General features: G+C 41.5%; 1 protein-coding gene across 4 annotated transcripts in view; it reads right to left on the bottom strand.

Annotated features, from left to right (window-relative positions):
- LARS2 (leucyl-tRNA synthetase 2, mitochondrial) overlaps window positions 1-13,445 on the bottom strand; it is a 110,533-nt gene that overhangs the window by 37,192 nt on the left and 59,896 nt on the right. For all 4 annotated transcript variants that reach the window (XM_078851730.1, XM_073333148.2, XM_073333149.2 and 1 more), the window contains 2 exons: window positions 12,298-12,457; window positions 2,896-3,000 (listed from right to left, as the gene is read on the bottom strand). In XM_078851730.1, the coding sequence (XP_078707856.1) occupies window positions 2,896-3,000; window positions 12,298-12,457 (265 nt within the window). The remainder of the gene's footprint in view (window positions 1-2,895; window positions 3,001-12,297; window positions 12,458-13,445) is intronic.

The following is a 13,445-nucleotide window of genomic DNA, read 5'->3' as shown; positions in this document are numbered from 1 at the left end:
TTAAAGAAGCTTGCATTACTAGGTTGGCCTCCATCAGCCAGAACAGCAGATTTATTGACCAACCCAAATGTCAGGTTATCTTTTTTCCTTCCTATTCTTGGAAACAACTTTTGACATTACAGATCTAGAGGCTCTCAAAACAAAACAAGCAAAAAACAAACACACCCCCCCCCCAACCACCTTAGAATGATCACAATACAAACTTGAATTCAAAAGACTGTTTAACATACACCCTTACTCAGCCACAAAACTGCCCATTGTGTTAAATATTTCAGCTGTGTCGATATATGGAAATACAGAAGCAGATAACTAATGCAAAACAAAAAACAAACAAACAAAAAGGAAACCAAAATGTGGAATCACTATGAAACTCCACAGCAGAAGCTCCCTATTGCCATTCTTAAACCTCAATAAAGTATGGTATATCGGTATCTTACTAAGAACCCCCTTCAATCCACCACAGGTGGTTTTACCATATGCTGCACAAATAGAGGAAAGCAGCTCCCACATTTTAGTCTATTTTTCTTTAGAGAAGAGGACAATGCCACTGTCCTTTATCAAAACTCAACAGTTGGCATCCAGCATTTCCTGGGAAGAGCTGGGAGGTATCCAGCATACGTAAGACCAAAGTACACGCCAGTGAACAAAATAAAGGCTTGTCATCAAAAGTAATATTAGGAATTCTCAATTATTTGGCTTCTCCTATTCCAGAAATAGTTCTGATATACTTTGGCTCCCAAAAATATAATGGCGTATTAGTTACGTACTCCTTGGAGATTAAAGTGGAACTACTTGACAAAAATGTTGAAAGGAACTGTATTATACCAAATCATCACTAGGAGTCAATAAAGAAGATGACATATGGAAGTCATATTAATACTGATGGTATACCACACCCAAACTAATAAAGATGCAGCAAAATATCCGATCAATACTCAGACAATATTATTAAACTAATTTTTTATTGAATTTAGTTCTTACAAAAAGCTCCAGATTAACAGCCTGGAGATTGACTTTCTTTATCTTGAAATTTCCTTAGATAACTTATTCATTCAAACTTTATGTTTGAAGCAATTTGTGTGTACAAAGCAACTCAATACATACACAAACAAGTATGTGCTAAAATTCTGAATGTGCAAATTTGGAGACTCTTGAAAATCTGGACTCTAAATAAAACAGCCAAGTTTGCTAAACATCTTGAAGAGGATGAATACCTTTAAAAAGTTAGGTTTCAGAGTAACAGCCATGTTCGTCTGTATTCGCAAAAAGAAAAGGAGTACTTGTGGCACCTTAGAGACTAACCAATTTATTATGCATCCGATGAAGTGAGCTGTAGCTCATGAAAGTTTATGCTCAAATAAATTGGTTAGTCTCTAAGGTGCCACAAGTACTCCTTTTCTTTTTAAAAATTTACAAGACTTTGTAACCATGGCTGGCTTTGCAAAGGCTGAGAGGGGGACACCAAAAAGGAAGGCATTGACTGACTGAGTGAGAAAGACGGAAAACACAGGAGAAAGACAATAAATGGAATCTTTAAGGTTTTAAAAAACACTTTTAGGACAAATTGAGCTATGTTTTGTTTGTTTTTTTTAATCTCAAGGAAATTGAAAAGATCCAAGACACACTTTGTTTTGTTCCCTTCTGTCTTCCCTCCTCAATGTCCTCCCCCACACTTGTTCATATACATCTTCCAAACATGTATTAAGCTTTTACAGCTCTGTAAGACTATCTAAAACATTTTTTTGTGAAGGAAAATAAGACGAAGGTAAAAACAACCTAAAAAATTTTCTCACTTTAACAGTTCACATCAGTCACCTACATTTTACTGATTCTAAACTGGGCATAATAATACAGTCTATTATATGATTGGGCTAACGAGTTCCAACCCATGCTGTGAAACTCATACTATCACAGCTTGTAGGCTAGTCATATCACTTGATTTATTCAATCCATTTTTTCTAATAACTGTTCTGTTAAAGAATTTCTAAGAAAATTCAGCAGTTTATGAGAACATAATGAACTTAAAAACTGATTTAAAAAGAACCCACCAAAAGGAACACTGTATTTTATTATTGATTTTTTGTTCAATCAGACCTCTGAAGTGGCCCTTGTTTTCCAGAAAGCTGCACATTTGGGCTAATATTCCACATGTGCCACCCAGCCTGGTCCTGCCCGGTAGGGTAGCACACATAGGCTAATCCTTCCCAGGACGTAAAAGCAGCAAGGTGCAAAGAAAAAAGCAGAAGAGAGTCTAGGAGAAGTAGCAAGGCAAGACAGAGCTGAGAGCCCTGGGGATGGTACATTCATGGTACTGACCATGATCAAACACAATTACTGTACATTCTGTATTTTATTGATATCAAAACAAATACAACTAGATAAAGCCAAATTTGGATTGATGGTTTGATACATTATTGAAGTAAGGCAATTTTTAAGTTATCTTGTTTGGGGGGTTCTATTGTATGTAGGCACAGCAAAACTATACTGTTATGAGTTTGGGTCTTTGGCAAATATTTTTTACATTAAACATTGATGTGGTTCTGTTTTGGTATGTGTGAGAAACAGACACTCAGATTCACATGTCTTGTATTATAATTCTTAAGAGAAAATGTGGAGGTCTTCAAGCTTGGGGGTCTCACTACAGTCAGCTTTTAATTTTATTAATTTTTTATAATATATTGTAATGAAAGAGAAAAATATTACCCTGTCTCTTTGTATTCAGACCTGTAACAAATTCTCCGTAGCTACCTTTTCTTTCCCTTAATTAAGAAGAATATGGCCTCTAAAGGCCCTAAGACAGCCATTATCTTCAAAGGTTTACAGCAGCAGTTCTGGTATTCCAAAATAGTAACTGAAAAACCTGAATGTTGCTCTTGTATTTTAAATGTCACTTACCTATTTTAGTATCAATATAGTTCTCAAAATCTGATTTTGCAGAGATTACTACAGGAACCTCCTGTCTGGTAAGTAAATTCACTGCTGTCACTGATGTAAGACAGTCTGCAAATACACGTAAAGATTACAATAATTAAAATATGACACCAACAGTACTAAGAATCTCACTTATTAACATGAAAATTTCTGTGCTTTGCATCCTAATTTTTTATGAAGTAACTCACTGAATCAAAGTACTTTCTTTATTTAAAGGGAGAGGCTCAAGTTAGAATCTAGTCAATTTCAAAATATGAATTTAAAGCTGTTAAAAGCTTCTATAGGTCCCGCTGCCACATTTTGTGATTTAAAAAACTGTTTTTCTGCTTCCTGATGGCATGTGAAAGATCCCCACAAATAAGAGAAATTAACTCAAAATACAGTAGAACCAGAGGAACAGAGAATGTGCAAAGAACTGATAATGTACAAAGTGAACCAAGTGAAATACATTATTTTCCTGCAATTTCTTTCAGGGTCACTCATTTTAGACATTTCTCGAAACAACAGTAGGTACAACAATTTCAGACCAAAGCATTATTTTGGCTGACAGTGTCCCTTTAAAATAATAAATTCTAGGGCTGTCAATTAATCACAGTTAACCCATGCGATTAACTCAAAAAAATTAATCATGATTTACAAAATTAATCATGATTAATCACACTTATAACAATAGAATACCAATTGAAATGTATTAAATCTTTGTGGATGTTTTTCTACATTTTAAATATTGATTTCAATTACAACACAGAATACAAAGTGCACAGTGCTCACTTTATATTATTATTTTTTATTACAAATATATGCACTATAAAAATGATAAACAAAAAATATTTTTCAATTCACCTCATACAAATACTGAAGTGCAATCTCTTTATCGTGAAAGTGTAACTTACAAATGCAGATTTTTTTTGGTTATATAACTGCACTCAAAAACAAAATAGTGTAAAACTTTAGCGCCTACAAGTCCACTCAGTCCTACTTGTTATTCTGCCAATCGCTAAGACAAACAAGTGTGTTTACATTGACGGGAGATACAGCTGCCTGCTTCTTATTTACGTCACCTGAAAGTAACATTGTAAACAAGAGGCAGGCAGCATTATCTCCTGCAAATTGTAAACAACCTTGTTTGTTTGAGTGATTGGCTGACCAAGAAGTAGGACTGAGTGGACTTGTAGGAGCTAATGTTTTACACTGTTTTATTTTTGAATGCAGTTTTTTTTGTACATAATTCTACATTTGTAAGTTCAACTTTCATGGTAAAGAGATTGCACTACAGTACTTGTATGAGATAAATTGAAAAATACAATTTTTTTGTTTTTTTACAGTGCAAATATTTGCAATCAAAAATAAATATAAAGTGAGCACTGTATACTTTGTATTCTGTGTTGTAACTGAAATGAATATATTTGAAAATGTAGCAAAGATCCAAAAATATTCAAAATAAATGGTATTCTATTGTTGTTTAACAGCATGATTAATCGCACAACTAAATCACAATTAATTTTTTTAATCACTTGACGGCCCTAATAAATTCCAGTCAATCTGATATCTTGCAGAAGAAATAGGTATTGCAGCATGGAGGGATCTGACAGAAATAGATTTGGGAGCTCTCTCATATCTTTTTGCTCAGATAGTTGAACTAAGTTATCCTTCAGAGGTCAAGGGTTTTACCAGAGTAACTCCTACCATCTATCCCTCACAATGAGAGATGTCACAGGAAGTTGCTCACTTTCCCTCCCAGGCAGCAGAATAAGCAACACACAAAAGGCCTTGTAGAAACCAGAAATTTGGTATCTAAGAAAAATTTCTCAAGCAGAATAAGGGATTATCACGAACTCATATGAACTAGCCTTAGGTTGGGGCCAGAAACAAGAGAAAAGACAGTTGTTACCTTTTCCGTAACTGGTGTTCTTCGAGATGTGTTGCTCATGTCCATTCCACAACCCACCCTCCTTCCCCACTGTCGGGGGGATGGGGGGCACTGCCCCTTATACCGCACCATGCGGGCGCCACTCCAGAGGGTGCCAGAGCCAGTCCCCTACGGATACTGATGAGGGAAAAACTTCCGGCACCGGTGCATGTCGCAAGCACACACACCTAATATGGAATGGACATGAGCAACACATCTCGAAGAACACCAGTTAACTGAAAAGGTAACTGTTTTCTTCTTTGAGGGTTTGTTCAGGTCTATTCCATATTAGGTGACTCCCAAGCAGTGCCAATAGAGGTGGGTAGGAGTTTACGGACGTGTAGATCGCAAAACAGCTCTGCCAAACCCAGCGTCATCTCTGGCCTGTTGAGTAATGGCATAACGAGCAGTGAATGTGTGCACTGAGGACCACGTTAAGGCTTTACAGATATCCTGGATAGGGATATGTGCCAGGAAGGTCGCTGAAGATGCCTGAGCTTTCATAGAGTGGGCTCTGACAATTGGTGGTGGCGGAACCCCTGCCAGGTGGCAACAGGTCCTTATACATGAGGTGAATCAACTGGAAATCCTCTGTGAGGACACCAGAAGGCCCTTCATCCTGTCTGCTATAGCGATGAAGAGCTGAGTTGATTTACGGAACATTGATTTATGGTATGTTCTATGTTGATTTATGGTACGTTTTAAGTAAAAAGCCAAGGCCCTTCGGACATCCAGAGAGTGAAGACCCTCTCTTCACTGGTCTCGTGCTGTTTGGGCCAGAATACCGGAAGATGTCCTGGTTTAAATGGAAGGTGGATATCAACTTCGGCAGGAAGGCTGGGTGGGGCTGCAGCTGAACTTTGTCTTTGTAGAAGACCATGTACGGTGGTTCTGAGGTCAAGGCTTTTATCTCAGAGACCCATCTCTCTGACATCAACATCACCGCCACCAGGAACATGACCTTCCATAACAGGTGGGAAAAGGAGCAGGGACTGAGCGGCTCAAAGGGCGGGCCAGTGAACCTAGAGAGGAACAAGTTAAGATCCCACTGTGGGACAGGAACCCATATCCACAAGAAGAGTCTCTTGAGCCCCCTCAAGAATCTTGACCGTTATGTCATGGGAAAACACTGTCTGTCCTTGGATTGGTGGGTGAAAAGCGGAGATGGACGCTAGATGCACTCTGATACAAGGGTTCTCAAACTGGGAGTCATGACCCCTCAGGGGTTCACGAGGTTATTACATGGGGGGTTGCGAGTGGTCAGCCTCCACCCCAAACCCTGCTTCACCTCCAGCATTTATAACAGCGTTAAATATTTTTTACAGTGTTTTTAATTTATAAGGGGGGGTCACACTCAGGTTTGCTGTGTGAAAGGGGTCTCCAATACAAAAGTTTGAGAACCACTGCTCCAACTGAAGAGTGCGCCAGCCCCTGTTTCCTCAAATGGAGCAGGTAGTCCAGGACAGCCTGTATGGAAGAACGCGAGGGAGAGATGCCACGTTCGGACCCCCAGAGGAAAACCTCATCCACTTGGCCAGCTAAGTCAGTCTAGTTGAGGGTTTTCTACTCCCCAGGAGGACCTGTTGGATGACTTCCGAACAGGCCCGCTCCTCTGGGTTCAGCCACACAGCATCCATGCCAAGAGGTGGAGGGACTCGAGGTTGGGGTGTAGGAGCTGACCATGGTCCTTTGACAGCAGGTCTGGTCAGTTGGCCAGGGAGGGGCCGCTGACAAGTTCATGAGCGTGCCGAACCAATGCTGGTGAGGCCATGCCGGGGCGATCACGAAAACCGGCACTTTGTCTCTCTTGTTCTTTGCCAGGACCCTGATTATGAGTGGAATCAGAGGAAATGTGTACATCAGGCTCCTTGACCATGACAGGAGGAAGGAGTCGGAGAGGGATCCCCTGCTCAGACCTCGCCAAGAACAGAACAGATGGCACTTCCTGTTTCCACTTGGGGAGTTCCCCACCTCTGGAAGATCATGCAGGCTACCTCCGGGTGGAGCAACCACTTGTGAGAGGAGAAGTCCTTGCTGAGCTGGTCCGCCAGTGTATTCTTGACACCGGGAAGGAGACAAGCTTCCAGGTGGATTTCGTGGCTGATGCAGAAGTCCCATAGACGGAGTGCCTCCTGACAGGGGGCTGACAAGCGCGCTCCCCCTTGCCTGTTGATGTAGAACATCGAGGCTGTGTTGTCCATCAGGACTCGTACCATCTTGCCCAACAGGTGGGGCAAGAAGACTGCACATCAGCTGGACTGCTTGGAGCTCTTTGATGTTTATGTGCAACTTCGCCTCCTCCGGGGATCACATCCCCCTGTGTCTGGAGGTCGCTGAGATGCACACCCCAGCCCAGGTCCGAGGTGTCCAACTCCAACTCAATGGAGTGAAGGGGGTTGTTGAATGGAACCCCCTCCAGGACTGTCCTGAGGTCGGTCCACCATCACAGTGAGGTAAGTAACACCTGGGGAATGGAAATGATCTTTTCCAGGGGGTCTCGGAACTGGGAATAGATCATACCCAGCCATTGTTGCAAGGGCCGCATCCTAAGCGTGGCATGGCAGACCACGCAAGTGCACGCTGCCGTGTGACCCAGCAGATACAGACACACCCTGGTTGTAGTCAGAGGGAAGGCGGAGACTTCTGCAATGAGGTTTGCCAACGCGTGGAACCTTTCCAGCAGCAGGAATGTTCTGGAGCAGGTCGAGAACCGCTCCGATGAACTCTATCCTCTGCGCTGGCACTAGCATTGACTTTTTGTCGTTTACCAATAGGCCCAGGGATCGGCATGTGGCTTGAAGCACCGTGACATCCCTTTGACTTCACTAGGACCAGGACGTTACTCCAGTTCCTCTATGTATAGATATACCCAAATACATAAGTAAATGGCATGAGTGCATAGCTATAGTATAGTAGAGGCGTGTGGCACTCTACCTCAAGGTAGCACCCTGGAACCCCCATATTGACCACTGTGATATAATTATGATATGTTTCGTACACAGTATGCCTTGTGAGGTATCATTTTAAAAGTCTCAATCTGTTGAACATTACTATCCTGTTGGATTGTATGTACTATCATTGTATGTGAAATGATGAAGTATTGCTATGTGTTTGTTACTGAAATATGGGGTAAGTGGAAAATGCCCACAAATAGCTTTTCAGTGGCAACAAAGAACAACTGACATGACAGATTTACATCAGGACCAGCCAGACATGTGTTGATTGCCCATCAATAAGAATCCACTCTCCCAGAGACTCCTCAGAGAGGGCATGTACCCAATGGGGGTTACCTAGCCCCCAAGTCGCAAAGGCTGGTGCATGTGCACTTTCTTTTAACGAAGTGGCAAACTAATTGATGAGCTTGCACGGTTCAAGGGGAGGTCTTGGGCTGTGTAAAACAGTACATTTCTCGGGTGCAAGTCTGGGGAAATTGGCTGGGGCCTCTCACTGTATAATTCATGAGTGGCATACAGAGCATTCATGCACCTTAGCTGGGTGTGTCCCTGCATGTTGTTGACTGAGTGATCACAGCACCTGGAGGGGTTTTGCTGCTTGTCATTAGCACATTGTGAGAGACAGCCCAGGGAGGAGAATTAATGGGACACAGTGGTCCCACAGTCCAGATTGTACCCAGAGGGTGTGTCACAAGGTGTGTAACTGTTTCCATTTTAAAGATTCTTTTCAATTGCTTATAACTTTCTCAAACTTCATTCTGGCTGAAATTTTCTAGATCTGGTCTCGTGGGAGGGTGAATTCCTTTGGGCAACTTGAAGCAACAATGATTCAACTATTTGTGTGTAGGAAATGTGTAAAAAATACACTTTTGCCATTATAAAAAGTAACACATGATCTTTACTGCACAGCTTTTGTGCTCCAGTCGTCTGGCATAGGAATATAAAAATTGGCAAGGATATAATCCCTAGAATGCAGCTGTGCCTTTCCCTGGGCCAATGAAAATCTGTTTTGATTTAGCTGAGTTATAAGAGCTTAACATGCATGTCTCACAGGCACAGTAGTTTTTAATAATACAACAGAATCCCTCTGATATCCCAGCTCCAGTTTCTCCTGGCTCCCATGGAAAAGGCTCTAGATAACCAATACCTTCCGGCCCCAGTTTCTTCTGATTCCATATGAAAAATATCAAGGTTGTAAAAATGAACCATTCAAGTCAGGAAGTACCTTAAATCTGCTCCCTGTGCATTTACATTATGGCACTCTCTTTAATTACATGTCACTTTTTTTTTTCTGTAGGATTCCTTCCTCATTCCCTGCAGAAGTTGGAGGGTATGAAGTTAATGAGGCAGAGCAATGAAGATAAAAATAATTCTTGAACAGCTGCTTCATTCTCTAAGCCATGTATTCTGTCATTGAAAGAGGTGGAAAAAGCAGTATGCAGTTATGTTAAAGACATTGAGCAAGATTCTATGGTCAGCTCTGTCCCTGTGCACAGTGGTGCAAAAGGGATGGAATCAGGCTCATCTTTCCTGTTGGGGATATCCCCCATGTGGGCAAGTCTCCAATAGCTATAAACCTGGCATAGCCAATCCCTATATCACTGTCCCTACAGCATTCAGTTCAGCGAGCATGTCACAGGTGGGGAAGATTTCAGTGGAGCAGTCATGTTAGTCTGTATCCGCAAAAAGAAAAAGAGGACTTGTGGCACCTTGGAGACTAACAAATTTATTTGAGCATAAGCTTTCATGAGCTACAGCTCACTTCATCGGATGCATTCAGTGGAAAATACAGTGGGGAGATTTATATAGACAGAGAACATGAAACAATGGGTGTTACCATACAACTATTACCAGCAGGAGAGTGGGGTCGGGGGGGGGACTTTTGTCGTGATAATCAAGGTGGACCATTTCCAGCAGTTGACAAGAACGTCTGAGGAACAGCGGGGGGGGGAGGGGTGGAATAAACATGGGGAAATAGTTTTACTTTGTGTAATGACCCATCCACTCCCAGTCTTTATTTAAGCCTAAGTTAATTGTATCCAGTTTGCAAATTAATTCCAATTCAGCCATCTCTCATTGGAGTCTGTTTTCAAAGTTTTTTTTGTTGAAGAATTGCCACTTTTAGGTCTGTAATCGAGTGACCAAAGAGACTGAAGTGTTCTCCCACTGGTTTTTGAATGTTATAATTCTTGACATCTGATTTGTGTCCATTTATTCTTTTACGTAGAGACTGTCCAGTTTGGCCAATGTACGTGGCAGAGGGGCATTGCTGACACATGATGGCATATATCACATTGGTAGATATGCAGGTGAACAAGCCTCTGATAGTGTGATGTGATTAGCCTCTGATAGCTGATGTGATTAGGCCCTATGATGGTGTCCCCTGAATAGATATGTGGACACAGTTGGCAATGGGCTTTGTTGCAAGGATAGGTTCCTGGATTAGTGTTTTTGTTGTGTAGTTGCTGGTGAGTATTTGCTTCAGGTTGGGGGCTGTCTGTAAACAAGGATTGGCTTGTCTCCCAAGATCTGTGAGAGTGATGGGTCGTCCTTCAGGATAGGTTGTAGATCTTTGATGACGCGTTGGAGAGGTTTTTGTTGGGGGCTGAAGGTGATGGCTAGTGGCGTTCTGTTATTTTCTTTGTTGGGCCTGTCTTGTAGTAGGTAACTTCTGGGTACTCTTCTGGCTCTGTCAATCTGTTTCTTCACTTCAGCAGGTGGGTATTGTAGTTGTAAGAACGCTTGATAGAGATCTTGTAGGTGTTTGTCTCTGTCTGAGGGGTTGGAGCAAATGCGGTTGTATCGTAGAGCTTGGCTGTAGACAATGGATTGTGTGGTGTGGTCTGGATGAATGCTGGAGGCATGTAGGTAGGCATAGCGGTCAGTAGGTTTCCGGTATAGGGTAGTGTTTATGTGACCATCGCTTATTAGCACCGTAGTGTCCAGGAAGGAAGTCCAAAAACCAGTTGGAGAACACTTCAAGCTCTCTGGTCACTCGATTACAGACCTAAAAATGGCAATTCTTCAAAAAAAAAAACAAAAAAACAACCTTCTAAAACAGACTCCAACGAGAGACTGCTGAATTGGAATTAATTTCCAAACTGGATAAAATTAACTTAGGCTTGAATAAAGACTGGGAGTGGATGGGTCATTACACAAAGTAAAACTATTTCCCCATGTTTATTCCGCCTCCCCCCGCTGTTCCTCAGACGTTCTTGTCAACTGCTGGAAATGGCCCACCTTGATCATCAGTACAAAAGGTTTTCCTCCCGCCGCTCTCCTGCTGGTAATAGCTCACCTTACCTGATCACTCTCGTTACAGTGTGTATGGTAACACCCATTGTTTCATGTTCTCTGTGTATATAAATCTCCCCACTGTATTTTCCATTGAATGCATCCGATGAAGTGAACTGTAGCTCACAAAAGCTTATGCTCAAATAAATTTGTTAGTCTCTAAGGTGTGGAAGAGTAGCTGAAATGCACTGTGCTCCAACTACCCACAGCAGGCAGATGGCCCCTTAGGGACTATTGTGAGCTGTGGCAATTTAGAGTAGCCCTAAATCTATACCCAAGCCAGACATCAGGAAGAGAGGCAAGGAGATACAACTGGTTCTCTGATGGTCTCCCTTATCTGCTCCACTCAGCATAAAAGGAGCAAAGCAGAGGATTTGACCTTATATTATAAACACATGTACACAAGGTAGTTGTATTTTTATTAAGTTGAAAAAATATTAAGTATTAGCAGAATGAAGTGGAAATAAAATATGTATATTTTCTACTTAATCTGCTTTAAGGCATCCTGTTACATTTGGAAACTCACAATGATATGAGTAACAAAATAATGGGCCATACCTCTACTTAGCCCAGGTGAGTTCAGTGTCTGTTAGGAAGTCAGTTACAACTCTCTTACCCCGGAGGAGAGTCTGTGCCAGCTCCAGAATAAGTCAAGGCCAGCCTTGGGGCTGCTCTAACTTACTCCATTGGGATGTTATGCCAGCTGAGGATCAGCGTGACAAAGCATATCTTAGCCATGCTCCCTCCAGACTCCCAACTTTTCCCACATGCCCCCTACATTCCAGAGATTGGGTAGAGCAGAATGGGGAGGTATCTGTGGCTGACTCTGCCAGCTTTATGCCAATGAAGAGGCAACGCTCCACCAGGAGAATTTTCCACTGGGCAACTACAACCACAGTCTGGAGCTTTCTACCATTTTATGGGAGAAAAGGCCGAGAACAGAAACAGGAATATGTTCCACTATTTTCATGCAACCAATTGACTTCTTTAAAGGTTTTACAACCACTATAATACTAAGACTGATATTCCAGCTATTGTCATCACACTGTCCTTGAAGTCAGGGTGACATGTGCAAAGAATCAAAAGGAATTGTTCCTCCTCAACAGGAATTTTCATGCTCACTTTTTTCTTTTTCTTTTTTTTTTTTTAAGATTAATCTCTAAAACTATCACAGTTTCAGAATAAAATAAAATCTGCACAAAAACTCACCTTTGCCTGGGATAAATTCACTCTGCAACACTTCCCTCAGACTACTATTTCCATGCACTAGTCTATGATTAGGTAGAACATATAAGTGGGAAGCTCCATAAATGGCTTCAGGTGTATAGGTATAGGCAGCTAGCTTCTCTCCTGTTTCTTGGCCATTAACCTGATAAAGAGCAGAAAGTATTTCAGAGCAGTTTTATTGCTAATTTTCTCCATTAAAAGGTCATTTTTTACTTTTCCTTCTGCTGTGACAATTGGTCTATAACTTTTGCCTGATTAGGAATAAACCATGGAAAGTAGATCAAATTATTTTCAATAAAGAATGTTATAAACAAGTGCAAGAGAAACAGATAGACAGACAAAATTAGTCAAAACAGAAAGTCACACACATATTGATATAATCCAAAGACTGTTCAAATTATGTTTGTTAAAAACATATGATGTGGAGCTGGAAGTTAGTGCACCAAAACTGCTGTATCTGATATTAGGCCTAATGGTGTGCAAAATAATGTGGGTCTGGGCTATTCCATCAATCACTCCTTACTAAAAGGAGCAGACTTTAGGGGGAAAGAAAATATAGAAAGAACCGACAACGTGAAATAACAGAAATGGTGGTTACTGAAGCAAGCTTCACCTTCATGGCTTCCATCCCCATGATCTCCTGGGACCTCGGGCCTTCATTACCCTAATCCTGAGATGTCCTGACCAGACTGGGCAAGAGAAAGGGACCCAGACAACATCGCGACCTCTACTGGCTCCAGCTGGGTCCCAAACACCACTTGGGAAGAAAGGGATTGGACTTCAACAGTAGCAGCAGAAGAAGCAACAACTCTAGCATATCACAACTAACTTCTCTTTTACCCAAAAGGATAGTTATTAATACCATCTAAGAGACTGTCAAACAAGGGTGTGTTTCCTTCTAAAAACTCTCTAGCTAAATGGAACCGGAATAAGGCATACTGTTAATACATAATACTTTAGATTTCAAATGTGTTAGCTATTTTTCCTTCTTTTCTGTATCTTTAATAAAAGGTTATAAGGATTTTTAATGGTTGCTGTGGTACTAAGCTGGCCGAGGTCTCTGTGTATCAAACCCATGACCTTGTTTAACACGGTTTATTGTTGGACAGGGACTGGGGTTATGTTAACAC

Source organism: Lepidochelys kempii, chromosome 2 (assembly GCF_965140285.1).
Source record: "Lepidochelys kempii isolate rLepKem1 chromosome 2, rLepKem1.hap1, whole genome shotgun sequence".
Classification (NCBI taxonomy): Eukaryota; Metazoa; Chordata; order Testudines; family Cheloniidae; genus Lepidochelys; species Lepidochelys kempii.
This window is presented reverse-complemented; position numbering and strand designations above follow the sequence as displayed.